The sequence below is a fragment of the Formica exsecta genome, unplaced genomic scaffold, assembly GCF_003651465.1.
Source record: "Formica exsecta isolate Colony F162 unplaced genomic scaffold, ASM365146v1 scaffold690, whole genome shotgun sequence".
Lineage (NCBI taxonomy): Eukaryota > Metazoa > Arthropoda > Insecta > Hymenoptera > Formicidae > Formica > Formica exsecta.
The window spans coordinates 212,187-229,680 of NW_021853456.1; the positions used below are offsets into that span (position 1 = coordinate 212,187).

Here is a 17,494-nt window from a genome sequence, read left to right on the forward strand (position 1 = left end):
AACACGGCACGGCGAGCGAGCATGTGACAGATAATTGGGGAAAAAAAAATTTCTCGTCGAGACGGAAAAATGATCGGATACATCGATTAACACCGATATCATTCGCCGCGGCCCGGGGGGGCGAAGCACTTAAAAGAGAAACGCGCGAGGGAGCAATTAGAAAATTGTTATTTATTATCGCGCGCGAAGTCGGGATATCGTGGAAGAAAAAAAAAAAATGTCAGCTGATATCGCGCGCGAGAACGGTGATCGTTTAACGAAACCCGAAGGCGAGCCATTATTAATTTTTCCGGAATGTGGAAGCCGGTCATTCTTGGCGCAGCCCGGGGGCCACGAAGGAGAGCGAGTGCTGCAGGTGGCGAGAATGGTCAATATAACCGCAAAATGTAAATCATATTGCTATTCCCGGAGGGCCCCTCACTCTACCTCCCTCTCTCTTTCGCTCTCGGCTACGGGTATTAAGCACAGTCCGGGTAAGACGGCCTGGCTCTATATTAGTTTCCGCGGGTTTCCTGATTGGATTCGGCTATTACGTTTCCTGGCCCCACAATTGATTGTTTGCACTCGGTAGACGCGTTGTATATAACCGACCGCAGCAACATCCTCGAGTCGTGTCATCAAAGTCATATATAATTTATTTTTCTATACGAGCAAGTTGCTTTTTTAGAATTACAGATTGCTGAGACTGAAATCTCTATTGTTTGCCGAGAAAAATAACATGTCAATCGAAGAATCGGGAGATAATCTGTCGATAAAACTTGGAAGTTATTCGATATAAAAAAAACATCCGCGCGAATATTTCAGAAGAAATCAGCCGGTGCTTTCATCGCGACCGCGGTCAAGTAGCCTCGGTACCCGATTTCCGATCTACCCCCGTCGCCGCGGAACTCGATATCGACGATCGAGATCTATCGTGTCCTGTCGGGCAGGCGAACGAGCGTTAAACCCACGGTGAACTTCGAGAGAGGGAGGGGGAAGAGAGAGAGAGAGAGAGAGAGTCCCCGGTCAACGAGTCTTCGACGTGGGGAGTCCACGCCGAGAGCGGTCAGAGGATTTCTGAGCGAGCGCACAGTGGTAGCTGATGTATTTTGACGTGCCCGATGAGAGAGGCCGCTCTCTCTGTTGACTGCATTATCTAATGGACCACCCTCTCCGCCTTCATGTCTCTTTCTCTCTCTCCCTCCCTCCCTCTCACTGCTTCTCTCGCTCGCCTGTCCGTGTCTCTCTTTCTCGCTCCCTCTCGATACATGACGACTCGGCGTTTCAACTATCTGCGATCTGCCGCATCGACGGACAGCGGTCCCTAACTGCATCGGCTCTGATTTCATAATCGACCGCAAATTTCTTCCCTTTCTTACGCGCCTTGCGTAATCACCGATGTCATCCTTACGCACACACGCACGTATTGCATGCGGTAGTCAGTCCCGACGCGGTAAAATCGCCGCGAGGTCCAAATGAAGACACTCGGAATGAGTGTCGGATGTAGATGGGTAGATGCGATAGATCGTTCGACATCGCGTTAAAAACAGGAACGCTGAATGACGTATGCACCGGATACCAAAGTATGCAATTACGTTTGATGATAATTAAGATCGAATCGAGATACGTGAGAAGAAGATACGCGCGGATGACGCCGATCTACTCGCTTACGCGAAAATATCATATGTCGATCAAATGAGGTTTCATCCAATGTTCATAGAAATGTGAGAAAAAAAATTGCCGCGTTGAAATCTTTGCATAATATTACCACGATAGGCCGAGTTACAACAGCACTCGGTTTGATCGGGCAAGTAGTTACGTCGCAGTTACAAGATCAAGTAACGCGCAAAAAGCCCAAGTATCTCTGGCGAGAATCGAGAGGGGAAAAAAACAGGAAAAGGAAGAAAGAAAGAGAGAGAGAGAGAGAGAAACAAGCCGTGGAACGGCGGAGCGTTTTTCGCGATCGGCAAAGTATTGTCCATCGTCGAACTCCCGCATCTTGTCGGAGCGAGAGCGAGATCGTGCGACCGTGACTCTGAAATCATCCCTATAACCTTAGACCCCCATGCGGCAACGTCCGCGCCCAGCCATCTTCAACACTATTTTGAGATACCCGTGCAATTTCTTTCTCTCTCTCTCTCTCTTTCTTTCGTATCCGCTATCATCAAATTACTAGTTTCTGCTCGACCCGCTGTCCTCGTCGCTCGATTGGTACCTCTCAAGGAACGCATTGTATCGATATTTTCCGTCGAGTTTGCGCGACGGAATTACGGATGAATTCAACAATGATGAATTAAAACAATGATCTCGCGTTTATCACGCGGGTTCAGCATTCACAGATGCATCTTCGTGTATATTGCTACAGCATAAACATAAAATATAAAAAAAAATAAGAAAATATATTATTACCCAGGTATATTATTACTCAGACTATGTTTAAAAAAAAAAAAAACTGCAACAATATAAAAGAACCGTGTCTAAGATTATAAGATCGTGAGGATCTGCGTAATCATCTAAATCTCGAGGGGGAGAAAAAAAAGGATCGCGTCCTTCGTCGCGACTCGTCGCAGGGAGATATAGTCTTCGTTCTGGCTGGCATCGTAGGTGGACGACGTCGTCGGACCCCGGAGAAAGCAAGCAGCCCCATTCGGGGCAATTCTTTGCCGGCTCGCGTGTATCCTTAGTATGCAACGTATGCAGTCGGTTGTTACCGAAGGAGTGGTTTGCTGAGCGGCCAATGGCGAGTGCTCGAGCTAATTCTAGGGTGCCGCCGCCGCGCCATCTTTGCATCATAATGCTGTTCCCCCCCCGTACCCCGGCGCTCGCTCACTCCTCTCCCCGTCTCTCCTCACCGACCCTCTCGTCACTGCGAGAAGTCTGCCGCCCCCCCCCCTTCTTCCTCCCTGCCGCCCGTCGTCCCGCAACCTTCTCTTCCCTCTGCCCTCCTCGTCCTCCCGTCCCCCCACCCTCTTCCACTTTCTCTCCACCCTTGTTTCGTTTCACGTAGGAAAGAGAGAAAGGGAGAGAAGGCGAAGAAAACGAAACATCAGGTGAAAAAACGTCTCAGAGGCGCGTTATGCCAAAGTGGATAAGGAAAAGAGTGAGAGAGGGAGACGAAGTACACAGGCAGGGAGGAAAAGGAGGGGCACACAGTTATGGCGAAGAGGTAGAAGGGACGAAGGGGTTGTCTGCGCCTTGTCTGCCGAGAATCAATCACGTATCAGTGATGCTCAACCGGTGGCCACCTGCGAGAGAGGATCGATAGGATCGCGATGGTACATCGATGGCATCCGCCGGTTATTTCGCGCCTCGTAACGACGCATCCGTGGACGTTCAATTTGATACAGATGAGGAGAGACCTCCGAGAGATCTCCGATGAGCGACGAGGCGCCTCTGTCACGACGCTTGATCGCACCCGCAGCGAGAGATTCAAGGGAAGAAGGAAAAATGATATTTCCCCCGCGCGATTCCACGATGTGCGTGTGGCCGAATAAGAAATACATTTGCATCTAAAGTGGATGGATGCTTTTTTGCGCGAGCTCTCGACGATTTACTTTCACGGCGGCAATATGATCTCTGATTACCGTTCCAGAAATGACGCCCGAGTGGAGGGCGATTAAAGCCGCGTGCCTAATCTCCATGCTATACCGAAGCGAAAGCGACGGTAAGGTAAGGTAATGTCGTCGTACTCGAGGACGCCCACGGCGACGTGATACCTACGCCTCGCGCTACCGTCTTACCTGTCAGAGTGTAAGATGTTAAATCGAGAGGGAGAGAGTAGCTACCGTCTTTCGCCTTCCAGAAGAATCGCGGCAGATTCATCTCGATGCACCGACTATACAAAGAATCCGACGAAGGCATATTGGATCTCTAAAGTCTCATTTATAAATTATCGATATCGAAAAGAATCAAATAATGATTTAATTATTTTCTTCAATGTTTTTTTTTTTTTAAATCTTGGATAACTTAAAGCGCGCATACATTGCGATATTATTGTCACTTTTAAGACCGTCTCAATAGATTGAAGGAATGAAATCGCGGAGACAGCGTTCTCTCGATCCGGTCCTAATCTTTCTGCCCCTTTTTCTACCTTTTCGCGGGGATCAAATCGCGCGCAAGAACCGGTCATCGTCTCGATGGAAGGACGCGCCGCGTTCCATTATTCGTTCAACTCGGCGCAAGGAGGATTCGGAGAACGATCGAGGCAGGATCGTCATCGAACAAAGCCAGAGTTCGCGAGGAGAGATCGAGTCAAACGTGTCGATGCACCCCGGGAGAAGACACAATGGCCGGACGCGCCGGTTCACAATGACGGAAAATAATTAAAGCGGGTAGAGAGAGAGAGAGAGAGAGAGGAAGCCTCGTTCTCCTCTCTTTCAAAGATGCCGACGCGCTGGCTCTCGAACGATCAAACCGATCGGCCTGTACGTATCTCAGCGAACCTCGTGTACAGCCGTGTCGAATGCTCATCTCTCCTATACATGTATATATTTAACGCCGCGCGTGCGTATGAGACTTCCAAACGCAAATCTGTGTGCGCGCATCACGGCGGATTGATTTCACGTACGACCGCATCGGCAACAAAGAATGAGACATTGAAATCCGGGAAAGAAGTGTAAAAGTTTGGCGACGAAAACAGATAGATGATTCGATGCAAAAAAAGCGAACAATAAGTAACCTTGTTGTAATATCTGCGGTCAATGATAAGCTGCCTTGAATGCAACCGCACCTCCGCGTCACAATCTTAAATAAAGTACAAAGAAAAATATTTTACGGTAGATTAAGAATCTATTTTAGGCTTAACTAAACCACGTTCTTCATTCTGTATTGAATTCATATCGTAGGATGAAATTCATATTGCGAGAGATAAAGTACATATTTTATTATTCTTTTATAATACACATTCCCTCTCTTATGTTTTACTTTACATAGATAATTACTTATCTCAACGAGATACAAGCATCATTAATGAAATAATCCAAAGACTGATAAATAATAAAGTACAGAGAACGCCATCTTTCTTTTCTAAAAATAAAAACATTACGCGTTTGCATAAATTTACATTTGCTTAATGTTCACATTTGTTACGCGGATACAGGAGTCAGAAGACTCCCTGTATCTTTTTAGCGGCGTGACTCATTGAGAGAAATCGATAAACGATTCGTCTCGGACGTTCGACTCGGCCGGCTACCGTCGGATCCGCGCACGGTAGCTGACGAGACGATCGGACCCCCGCTTAGACGTATACTTTGAGTTTTGGGGCCCGCCGTGCGCAGTGTGAAACCCCCCGCTGTAGAATGATACGCCAAGATAATTCTATCGGACTTTGACCACGCCGGGGTTCCGCCACCTGGGGAACGGATATGGTCAGCGTGAATTTGGCGCGCGTTCTCATCGTATCGCACCTCGGAACCCGTATCAATATATCCACATTCGCGAAATACACGATGCGTTATAGTAATATTTATCGGCATCGTCTGCGAGAGCGCATTGATGTTTTTAATCACGATCGCGTTATTCTTTTCTGCTTACAGTGGTTTATCAGAAACGGCTAAAGAAGGAACGGAGAGCGAGGAAACGGTTGCAGGAACAATTGGACCTGGAGATCAAGAGGCGCACACAATTGGAAGAGGCTCTCAAAGCCACGGGAGCATCCTCGGAACAAGTCAGAGCGATCACCGGTAAGTATCGCTTTTTCTACGGACAAACTTTTACGACGAAAATTTCGAGATTAAAATATATTATTGAAAATCGTACGAAAATTTAAAAAGAATTTAAGAAGTGCTTGTTTCTTAAAAAATATTACTTTTGGCATGAAAGCTTCTTGACAATATCTATCTTCAATACCACTGCGTGCCAGGAAATAACGTCACGATTTTCATCGCGTAGATTAGACTCAGGCTATCGCTGCAAATGGACGGGTTTTCTTAGGATTTCTCAAGCTCGTCGTCAGTCTCTTCGTTAAGAGCCCCGGGGCCATCGGTGATCTCGGAATAAATTAATTAATACGCCGAGGCAGAGCAAACAGCCTGACACCCGGCAGAATATGATTCCTTACTTATCCCCCTGCCGGCGATGCAATCCCTCTCCGTCGTCGAGCTGGCTGATGGCAGCCTCCTTTCCCCCTGCAACCCTCTCTCCCCTCCTCCCATCGTCTCACCGGCACCTTGACTAGGCATCTCGCGCGTCTCGCCCCATGATCCTCCGGCAGTAGAAGTAGCAGCAACAAGCGGCACGCCACCCTTCTTCCTGTCACTACCAAAACTCAAACGCGAAACCCTTTAAGTGAAATCTCTTATTTCGATATAATGTTTCGTCCTGGCCTCACCTCTCCCTTCACCCCTTCACCACCATCTCTTCCACCTCATCGTTTTCGCGTTACCTCTCCGTCGCTGTCGCCGCCGCTGCTGTTGCTGCTGCTGCTGCTGTTGCTGCTGCCGCCGCCGTCGCCGGTACCGCTGATTAATCCTGTCAAATCCAGAGAAGAGAGTCGCGATACTAATTTCGAATCAAACGGCACGCCAATCCGCCACTTTGGCGTCGACTTCGGGGTGAGTCACGAAAGATGATTACGATCTTATGGAATACCTAGGAGTTTTCTACCCTAAAAATTCGCCGCTCGTTCTTTTCGAAAATGTCGTTTGTTAATATTCGAAAGTTACGACGTCGCGAGAAGATTTAAAGACGAAAACGTTGTTACGTGTGTAAGAATCGCGATAATCGAGCGGCTGCCATTTTTTTTTTTTTACGCAGAAAATGTCACGGCGGAAGCGCGCACGAGTTCGGAAGCGCCGGAGGGTAGCCCGGTGCATTCTCAGTCGCAACAGCAGCCCTCGCAGCAACAGTCGTCGCAGCAACCCCTTCAGCAGCAGCAAACAGCGGCCCAGCAGTACCGGGAGGCGCAAGTGCCGCGTCCGTCTCAGCAGCCGTCGACGCCGGAGAAGCCCGCATGGGGATACGGGCTGGATCTCATCGGTAGCCAGGCGTCGGCTTTCTGGCAAAACTACCAAGGTCAGTCTCTCAACGGCACGCTATTTCACCCTCGTCTTCGTACACTGTCGATTCCCACGGTGTTTCCACGGAACCTCGCGCGCAAGCCGGAAAAATAAACGATACTTAAGCCACTTATCGTTAACGGAAGATCGCAGTATCGCCTTATCATTCCCGCCTCAGCTTCTTCTTCTTCCTTCCTGATGTCTCAAAATATTCACCGCGTGTCTTACGCGAGTCTGCCAAAGAAAACGATAAAGACAATCGTGTTCCTCGAGTTTCATCGCGTCGAGTTACATTCTCGCAGCGAGATATTCCGGGAGAAATTCAAAAACGCGAATGTTGTTTGACGAGAGAAAATAAAACTACTCGAGAAAGAGCTAGCATGTAAACTACATTGTAAAGTTTGCGGTAATACGAGAAAGTAGGAGTCGCGTGTTGGAAACTTGAAGTCAGGGGGAGCACGGGGAGAGGAGAAAAGGCGATGAAGATCCAGCGGCGGGATTCGCTAATTCGGATAATCGCATTCCCGTATTAGGATCCACTCAATTTTTCTGATCTTCCGGCCGAGTGCTTTCGATCCTCGATTACCCTGACAAAAAAAGGAAAAAAAAAAAAGAGAGAAAAGAGAAGGGAGGAGATCGACCCCGAGGGCGAGGGAGACGACGGAGCGGAGGTGTGTGTCGTGGTGGTATCGTGCAAAGTAAATTATTCGAAAGATCTCGAGCGAGAGCAATCACGCCGCCGGCAATAACAACCCCGTGCAGGATGGGAGAGGAGAAGGAGCGAGAGAGAGAGGAGGAGGGGGCGGGGGAGGAAGGAACCGAGTTGGCCCTGACGAGGAAACACGAGGTATTTGAATAGGGTCCCGCAGCCACCCGGGCATCATGATGCGGAATCCATTTGCAATAAACAACGGAGATTTAGACGGGGGTGACGCGCGGGAGAGGAGAGACAACGACGAGCGACGCAGTATCGCGAGAGCGAGAGGGCAGGAGGGATGGCCATCGAGAGGGAACACGGGGAAAGAGGTAGTTCGACGTAACGTCGTCTGAGGTGGATACTTACGCCACTGAGGGGACCTCGGAGAGGAAGCGGGGGCCGCCGCCGCGTCTTCGAGTCATGCATTCTATACGAACGGTGGCTCTCATTCCCGTCACGTGGCGACCGATAGAAAAAACACGTCTTTTGCGATATACCGATATATCTTCGTGATGTAACGCATTTATCTGAAAATCACTTTAAATGTGATTGCGAAAAAAGAAATAAATTCATGTGTTAATCATACTTTGAGAATACGTAGAGACCAATTTTTTTGAGAATCGAGATCTTTTGCTTTAGCCGCACCTAAATCCTCCCGTCTATATTCCAGGTACTTATACCTGCAAATCTTTTCGAGGGAGAATCCTTGACTCTAGCAATATCGTTCCTCGATCTATCGGTCGGTCATACGATTGCTGTCTCGCTCGAGTCTCATGAAGCTCATTCGCATGAGCGCCACTGGGTGTAATGCAGAGTTTATGCACATCTCTCGCAAGTAAGGAAGGAGCCGTAATTTCCCCGGCGGCCACCGCGGCTCTCGGTGGCGTTACCTGGCCTCCCTCCTTCTTCCACTCACATCGTTCCCTCCGCGCTTCCCTTAAACCTCCTCCAGGCCCCTCTGTACCCCCGCCGCCTTTACCTCGCATTGCTTCGCTCTCTTCTTCCCTTGTTCCCTCTCGCGCGTGTACATACACGCATGCATACAGGACATGCGCGTATATATACATACGTATATATGTATGACGCGCGATTCCTCCACGTCCACCATCCGTAGAGTACGACGAAGTACTCCGCCACGCTTTAATATTCAGACTATATGCAATAATTTCGCAGCAACCATAATCTTGCCCCCTACCCGTGCCCATCTTGTCCCTCCCTCCCGATTTTGCAGCACTCTCGCTTTCTCTGTCGCTCCGACACTCTCTTTTGTCCTCCTCCACAAACCATCGTCTTCAGCTTCGCCGTCTCTACCGTTTATTCCCTCCTGCCTGCCTTGCTTCCCCTGTATTCCTACCTCCTCCCCTCCCTTCTTTCCAACGTTCGACCGTGTTTCTTTCACTGCACGTAGAGACACGGCACGTTCGAACACACATCTACGAGAGACTCTGAGATTGCTCCACGGTGTGCACCGTACCTTCATCTTCCACCCTGCGACCGCAATCATTCTAAATCGCCGCGCGGGCATTAATATTTGATGGACGAAGTCTTGGAGAATTATTTCAAAATGAAAATAATCGCGATCGAGACATCGAGGCGCGCCATTTTTCATTGGTATCTCGTGAGATCAACATCAAGCATACAGCTACGGTTACAACGTCCTTAAATGACTACACTCTTTTAGTCTTTACACACTGCACTCGAACGCTCCCACGAATGAATTAACCTTGAATATACCGAGTGATCTACAAACTTAAAAAGGAGAAAAAAAAATATCGGACGTCGTGTTGAGAGAAGTAAAAAGTTTTAAGCGACAGTCTCGCAAATCGAGCGTGTCGCCTCGGGAAGAAAAATAACGATAACGACGACGACGACGATGTACGCGGTTCTGTTGAACGCCAGATTATTTCCAGCTTTCCGGCCGCCAACGCGGCCGAGAAAATGCGAGCGTCGCACCTGTGCGTACACGTGCGTAGACCATTACGCGAGAGACAATAACCCCCGTGTGCAAGAGTGATAAAGCGTGACGCGTGTGTACGAGCAATATAAAGGAAGCGTCGACGTGGGCGGCAGGTTGGTAAGGCTAAGTTGGGGGGGGGGGGGGGGGGAAGGGGAACTGGGGCAAAAGAGAGAAAGAGAGAAATCTGTCCCGACTTATGATTTTGCGTTGCCGCAGGCGCCGATTGGAAGGCGCGCGGATTGCGAGGGGATTAAATTCGTTATTGGAGAGCTGCGACGCGAATGGCGTACTGAAGAGAGAGATTTATGCGCGGGAAAAAGAACAATTACCGAGTGAATCGATCGTCCTCGATATAGCCTGTTTTTTTTTTTCCCCTCGTCCTGAATATATCCACGAGACACGACGACGTGGTTTTCCGGCGAACAAGCCGGGACAGGAGAAATCGGGAAGGCTGATGGGTAGCAGGGGAAGCGGGCAGCAGAGTTTCTATCTATATGCGCTGCTAGTTTGCGTGGTTGTAGCTGAGTAGGTAGGTGTTGTCAGGAATATTGGGGTTGCTTTAAGACTCTCTCCGTACGGCGATTACGAGATACGACTTCGTTGGGGAGTTTTCTTCTGCTTATGCATTTCAAAGAATGACGAATAACAAATAAATCTCAGGGATACGCGTGGCATAAATTTTAAGAATCAACTTGATTATAATTGATTTGAATATTACGATAAAGAAACGGAATAACTATCGATGTTGTTTTCGGAACCCCTTAAATCCGCCGTGTATATACAAAAGAGAGAAAGAGAGAAATCTGTCCCGACTTATGATTTTGCGTTGCCGCAGGCGCCGATTGGAAGGCGCGCGGATTGCGAGGGGATTAAATTCGTTATTGGAGAGCTGCGACGCGAATGGCGTACTGAAGAGAGAGATTTATGCGCGGGAAAAAGAACAATTACCGAGTGAATCGATCGTCCTCGATATAGCCTGTTTTTTTTTTTTCAAACAATATTGACGACGTCGCTGAAGCAGACTTCATCGACAAGTCGACCAAACTTCGCATTAATGTCGCGTTTATATCGCTCCGAATAAATTTCGAAACTCTTTTCGCCAAACCTACATCTTTCTCGAGATATACATAAAGAGAAGAAGAGGGACTGCATTCTCACTCTAGTGTTGCAATTTCGCTATATATAGAGAAGAGGAGTGCGGTAGAAAAATTAAAAGAGATAGAAGAAGAAGGTTACAGTTCGATTGCAGCCAACGGAAATTTGAAATTATAAGAGTCGCGCGAGATACGAAAGCGGGGGAGAGAGATTTCTCTTCGTTTCCCTCTTCCCTCTCCTCCTTTTCTATTCTCTCCTCTCGGTTCTTTCGCTTTTTGTGTCTCCGCGCTGCTCCGTGCGGCTCCTTGATTCATACAATTTCACGGTCGGCTTGACGCTCAAGCGCCTATCCCCACCTTTATTCGCATCTTTCGTTCACCCTCCTCCCCATATTTTGCTCTCTATCTCTTCCCTTTATCCCTGCCCCGTCTGCTGCCGCCGCTCCTCTCCGCCCTTCGAACCTCGTCTGCTTTACATAAAGATCAGAGCATTAAAAACGCGATGCTACACGAAATCAACCCTCTAGATGCCCCTCGTCCATCCCCGTTCCGCGCGCTCCATATCATTTTTTGCTCGCAGAACGTCGCTAACCCTCGGGCCCCGATGCTCGAGAGCGAGAGCATTCAGCCAATTACCGTCGCTTCGATGTGATACTTAAATTGCTTTTTTCGCCGCTCGCGCGCAAGAACGAAACATGTCGAGTGCACTTGATCACGTTGACGGTTATATCCGATATCCGGCGCCGCCGCGGCAAACCCGGTTAAATCCCAAGGACGTCGTCCTCGGGCGGATTCGCGGGAGAGGAGTTCTCTCTCTTTTACGCTGCGTAATCGCAAAAACTCTCGACGGGATGTGGACCGCGTGCGTCCGGCGAGAGTGCTTATCAATCGCGCGTTATTGGCCTTCTTCGCGGAATCCCATCTAGCCGGGATCGGTAGATGTAATAATGAAGTTCGTACGAGCGGCACACGGTGTATTCTCGATCCCGAGGCGAACAATGCGCGGGAGTTTTTCCAGTTCTTGCGAGACTCCCGAGACCGCGCGATCGCGCCTTCTCTCGCATTCTCTCGTCCTGTCCTCGGTTTCGATTCGGTTCGTTTTCTTCTTCTCTACCCGGGAGAGAGGCAAGGTGGCCTCTCCTCGCGGCCGTATTGTGCCGGAGTTAATTACGTGCGGATAAATGCGGAGTCATAGAGGGGGCGAGCCACCCGGGGCCCTTCTTCTTTTTCAGCGGACGTCTTTTTTAGGGACCCTCGCCTCGCGTCGCGTCGCGCCGTCACCTCTTCCTCCCCCCTTCTCCCAAAAAGATGGGCCGATATAGTGGCACACAATACGAACCGTTTAGGGCCCCAACCGGGAGCCTCGTACAGGCTCGGTCTGAAATTGTTTTCATTGTCCGGACGATTTGTCAGGGTGTGTAAGACGGTAGCGAAACTATTAGCGGCTCATTCTTCCTGGACTCTCGAGATGCACCGTCCGCAAAATTCCACGGGATCGAACGTCGAGCTCGCTTCTTTCTTCATTCGATACGCTGCGCGCGCAACGATACCCGCGAGAAATCGCGAATCCGGATTTCCAAGTCGTTGTCGCGCCACGCACGTCACTTTCTTACGCCGATGGACTGGCAGACAATACGATGGCGAATGTCCGCCAAGTTATTAGAACGGAGCACAATGACGCGAACCCCACGAAATAAAAAAATACTCTTGCGATCAATCGGATCGCTTTTTGCAGCCTTTATCTCGGCTCGATGCAGCGAAAGGGCATATTCATAATCATTCCGAGTGAGGCAAGAAAGTTTTCTTAAATCGTGCCGGAGGTGCCTTCCCTTCCCTATCCACTCACCCTTTTTCGTCGAACGAGCGAGCGAGCGGCGTTATATCTGGAGCAGTTAAATTGTCATTTGGATATCAAAGGGACGCGACACCCCGCGCGCGGATAAGGGCGCGAGAGGTAATTTGGCTCAGCGAAATGCAAACATTGCCCTCCGCGTGCCCCAAAGTCGTGGAATATAACGGCCCTGACGAACGCACGAATTCACACCCACGTGCCGCGAAACAGCCCTCAGCTATTGTTGCTCAAAGCATAATGGAATCTCGGCCCCGCCGTCTCTAGTCCCGGTACAGGCGGTAAAGATGGAGCGAGATAGGGAAAGGGAGAAAGAGAGAGAGAGAGAGAGCACCGTCAATGCCGACTTCTCTCGCACTGGTCCGCTCGCGCTGGTTAACCGGGACTTAATGGCCTCGCAATTGGATTTTACCATTGCTCTTTGCCCAAGGAGGCGCCATTTCACGCTTACCGATCAGATTCGCGTCCCTTCGTCGCGCCACGTGATATTCGTCATCGTCCTTCCGCTTAATCCTCCGCTTACGTGATTTTCATACCATAACCGACAATCGACCAACGGATTACGAAGAGCTCTTTTTTTCTTACTAGAAAAATAAAAATAAAACTTGGAAATTTTTCGAGATACTCTCGAGTTCGAACTTTTATATAATTCGTCTAGAAAGACTAATATATTAATTTAAACATCTCAATTAAACATCACGATTATTAGAATATAACTTACTTTTCTTCGACACAAAATAACGAATAATTTCAATTTCAACAGTATCCATTGCATAAATCGTTCGAAAGGACGAAGAGATACGACGGAAGGAGCGAGACGCGTGTGCCCGGTTAATTCGACGCGATATCATTAAAGGGACATTTTCCAGTTTTCACCCTAATCCTTGCGAAATTCAGTGAGCAAACCCGCGGCCCTTTCACGCCTGCCTTCGTGCGTTATCCGGCTCGTCCCTTTTCCTCTCCCCCTGTTGCGCGCGACTGACGGTAGCTGCCGGTTTTGCACTAATTACCGCTTCGTTTCATCCTTCGCGCGCGTGGTTCACGCCTCGTCGAATCCGCGCGTCGTTCCCGCGTCCGTGTGCGTTGCTGCGAGAGCCGACAGACTTCTCTCTCCTCGAGGCGATATCTTCAATACAGCCGGGGCAGCGGAGCGCGTTATCCGAACGCCGATATTAATCTTGGGCCGCGAGAACGCTAGTGAGAGATCGCATTATGCGCGTAGATTACATAGTAGGATATAGTATTGTATTATGTAGACTATATTATAAATGCCCTGTCATAAACATGCTCTTTCTTTCTCTCTTTCTCTATATATAGTTTAGTCTATCAATTTTTCTTCTCCTTTTTTTGTCGCAGAATCACTGGTACAGGAACTCGAGCTGGAGAGAAAATCGCGGCAGCACCAAGCGGCCGAGAGGGACCAAGTCAAGTCTCCTCTTCAAGGTGCGTTTAGCAAAAACACGAAATAGCTATCGTTACGCGCGTACGTACTTCATAGAGTTTAAAATTTAAAAAAATAAAAGGTCCCATTCCCCCTTCTTTTGTTCGTGCCATTGCGTCGGCAAACTTTACGACGATACATCTCTCGGAACATCTCTTTCTCAAGTTCCTCGCATTCGTTGAGCGCGGGTTTTCGTGCAGCGCGCATAGAGAGCGATTTCTTGCTATACGGAATAAAGTTCGGATCTTTAATTAGAAACTCTTCAGAGGCGGTCGCGTCCCTCAGAAGAGGGGTGGGTGAGACGGCGGTTCTTGCAAAGGCGTCAGCGGCATAGCCCCGGCATATTCGAAACTTGGCCTCGCTCTCCTCCGTGGAAACTTGTCCGAAGGAAGTTTCCAACTCGCGCAAAAACTATATCCGTAGCGCGATTTCGATGCTCCAAGGCCCCGGCCGGCGTGACGTTGCACGTAAATAATCGTTTTTCGCCCGTCCGTCCGCCCACCCTCTCGGGGGCTCCCGAAAGGAATTAACAAGTCCGCTCTTAATTGGCAACGTCCTTGCAAAATCAACTCCCACGTCTTGGTGGAGCGCTTTTTATCAAGGTAAAAATATTATTCAAAGATTTGTCGTGAAAAGAAATAAAGTAACAAAAAAGAACACCTTCATAAAAATTATATAATAATTATCGCAACTTTTATTTTTATTAAGGAAATTTAAAAATTAAATATAATATAACAATCATATCGCCGCAGATCGCGTCTAAAAGTTTTTTTCATTGAATATCTAGTGGGTTACTATAAAAAAAAAAGAAAAAAAAACAAATTATTATTAAAACGCGCATGTTGAATCAAACAGAATGATGAAAGGATCAGGGCGGGCAGATTGAAACGGTCCGGATGATAGTGGGCGCGGAGAGACGAGAGTAAACCGAATCACGCGGACTATTAACGTATAGTGATTTTCAATCATAAGCGACAGTTCGATAAAAAGTAGAGTGGCGGCTCGATCACAAAGGGCCGCGCTAAGGCCGATGACTCGGCCTGTCTCGTATTTACGAACGTGTGCGTACGCGATAGGGCCCCGGCTCCCTCTCTCTTTCACCCTTTTTCTCGACTCGGTTCGTCCATCTCTTCATCCACCTTTCGCGTTCATCTATAGTCTCGAGAGCCAACGATAATTAGTGAGCGGCGCCTTCCTCCGAATGAACGATCATCGAATGACCCAGCTGGTCCACCTTCGCCGCTGCAATCACCTACCACCGAATCTCCCGAGCTCTCCGTAGCGGAATTACGCCCACGTCCATTCATCTCCCGCATGCATCTTCATCCGCGAGACATCCGCTCCTCTCTCTCTCCTTTTCTCTCTCTTTCTCTCTCTCTCTCTCGTATTCCCATTAAGACTCGCGACACGCCTAACGCTCATGCCGTCGTCGTAAGATCTAAATTTAGCGTCAAGCAGCGGCCTTCTTATTCTTCATTCCATGCTGTTGCATCGAGTCGTTGCGCGCGATGTTTTATATTCGATAAGTAAAATTTACGATCTCGGAAGCCATGTAAAGCTACGCTAATCGAAGGTATTGCGAGCACGGACTCCAGAGTGCACCTGCGATCGCTTCTGTTCCAGAATCGCGAACGGGTTACTACAAGAACTCCGTTCTATTTACGAGCGCGACCTAGAAGAGGCTGGACGAGGGCAGGCGAGGGCAGCAGGCAGAGCGTGCAGCGAGCAGCCGGAGCGAGTGATCGATCGGACGACGAGAAGGAAGTGACGATTCGAAGCTACGAGAGAGATGAGCGAATCTACGCAACGAGAAAATCTTCGCAGGAAGGACCGTGAACGGTAGATCGCGAGAGGAAACCCGCGCGGAAGACGATTCGTAACTTCGGATGTGATGTGATTCGCGCGAGTGTCAACAGTGCGGACAATGCCGAGAGTAACGAGAGAGGCTACGACAGTATCTTACATCGTCGAAAGACGCGTAAGTTTCTCTGAACAGGAATCACGGGAACGCGATCGATGAGCGATTTCGACGAACAATAAACGACCGTTTTCGCACACTTGTATAGAGCTACGATTAGCAGCGTTCGACCGACGGTCGAAAGGGACGCTCGAGAATAAAGCGGGGACCCTCGAATTGAGATCGGTCCGGCAAAATTCGCGATTAACGATAAGAAGGACGCGGATCGATCGCACACATATCAACGGACGCGATATTTTCGCCACGCTTCCTGCGACTTCCCGATTCGCGTTCGCGGTGATCGTGGAATCGCGCCGTTCGTTTGATTGACGACAACAAATAGAGATATTCTCTCTAAATGTACGTATCATCGATTATACCCGTGGATGATGACCGAACACACCGTGATGTCTCGCGGTACCGAGACGATCGCGGATCGTAGGCGGGACAGTAAGAGAAAGCGAGAGCGAAAAGAGAGAGAGAGGAGAAAGAGAGAAAGAGAGAGAGAGAGAGAGAGAGAGAGATTAATAGAACGAGAGAATGAAAGAAATAGATGAGAGGGAGAGAAAAGAGGCATATTTCTAAAGACTGCTGGAGAGTGCGTGCGCGCGTGCATGCGTTCCTAGAGGTACCTATCTCCTAATTATCGAGCGAATTAATTAGCTAATCGTTTTTAAGAGATTCCGGGCGATCGGGCGCGCCGTGTCGCAGTCGCGCGCATCGCGAGGCGCGCGCCGATATTTCGAGTATTATTATCATTATTAATATTATTATACATTGTCGCGGCGACGCGGGGCCCAATCCGATCGCCACTGCGAAACGAATATCGAGTCGCGGATCTGTTTGTCGCGATAACCGGTTTCGATAATCGACGTCTTCAGCGACGTCGCGCTTGTATCGCGCGGATCGAGACGGATATCGCGATGATTTTCGAAAACGCCGATCTCTCGCCGAACGAAGGCGCGAAGACGTGCCGTCGTCTTTTTGTAAAATGCGCGCAAGAGCGCGATAAGTAACGAATATCTCTTCTGGATTCGGCACGGGACGTGATTAGAACCGCGACTCGAGCGCTGTATCATAGAAAAACGAGAGAAAGGGAGAGAGAGAACGAGAGAGAGAGAGAGAGAGAGAGTAAGAGAGAATGACGTGATGAGAAAATGAGCGAGTAAACGGAAGAGAGAAAGAACGAGCGATAGGTAGATAGGTATCACGAGGGAGAGAAAGAGGGGGAGAAAATGAGAGCGGAAGAGAGCCGGAGAGAGAGAACGAGAGAGAGAGAGAGAGAGAGAGAGTAAGAGAGAATGACGTGATGAGAAAATGAGCGAGTAAACGGAAGAGAGAAAGAACGAGCGATAGGTATAGGAAGATCACGAGGGAGAGAAAGAGGGGGAGAAAATGAGAGCGGAAGAGAGCGAGAGAAAGAAAAGAGAGAATGATGAAAACGGAAACACAACGGAGGATTCTCTCCTAGCGTCTTATAAATCGTAACAACACCTTATTTATATAAATAACTTAGTTACTACCG

At 48.9% G+C, this 17,494-nt stretch overlaps 1 protein-coding gene across 6 annotated transcripts in view; it reads left to right on the forward strand.

The window, feature by feature from the left end:
* The window catches only part of LOC115243135 (dachshund homolog 2), a 198,405-nt gene extending 181,313 nt beyond the window's left edge, over positions 1-17,092 (forward strand). For 4 of the 6 annotated variants that reach the window (XM_029819883.1, XM_029819878.1, XM_029819881.1 and 1 more), the window contains 4 exons: positions 5,514-5,660; positions 6,733-6,990; positions 13,928-14,014; positions 15,636-17,092. In XM_029819883.1, the coding sequence (XP_029675743.1) occupies positions 5,514-5,660; positions 6,733-6,990; positions 13,928-14,014; positions 15,636-15,688 (545 nt within the window). In that variant the 3' untranslated portion in view covers positions 15,689-17,092. The remainder of the gene's footprint in view (positions 1-5,513; positions 5,661-6,732; positions 6,991-13,927; positions 14,015-15,635) is intronic. The other 2 variants (XM_029819879.1, XM_029819880.1) reach the window with 2 other exon arrangements.
* Positions 17,093-17,494: the final 402 nt, after the last annotated feature.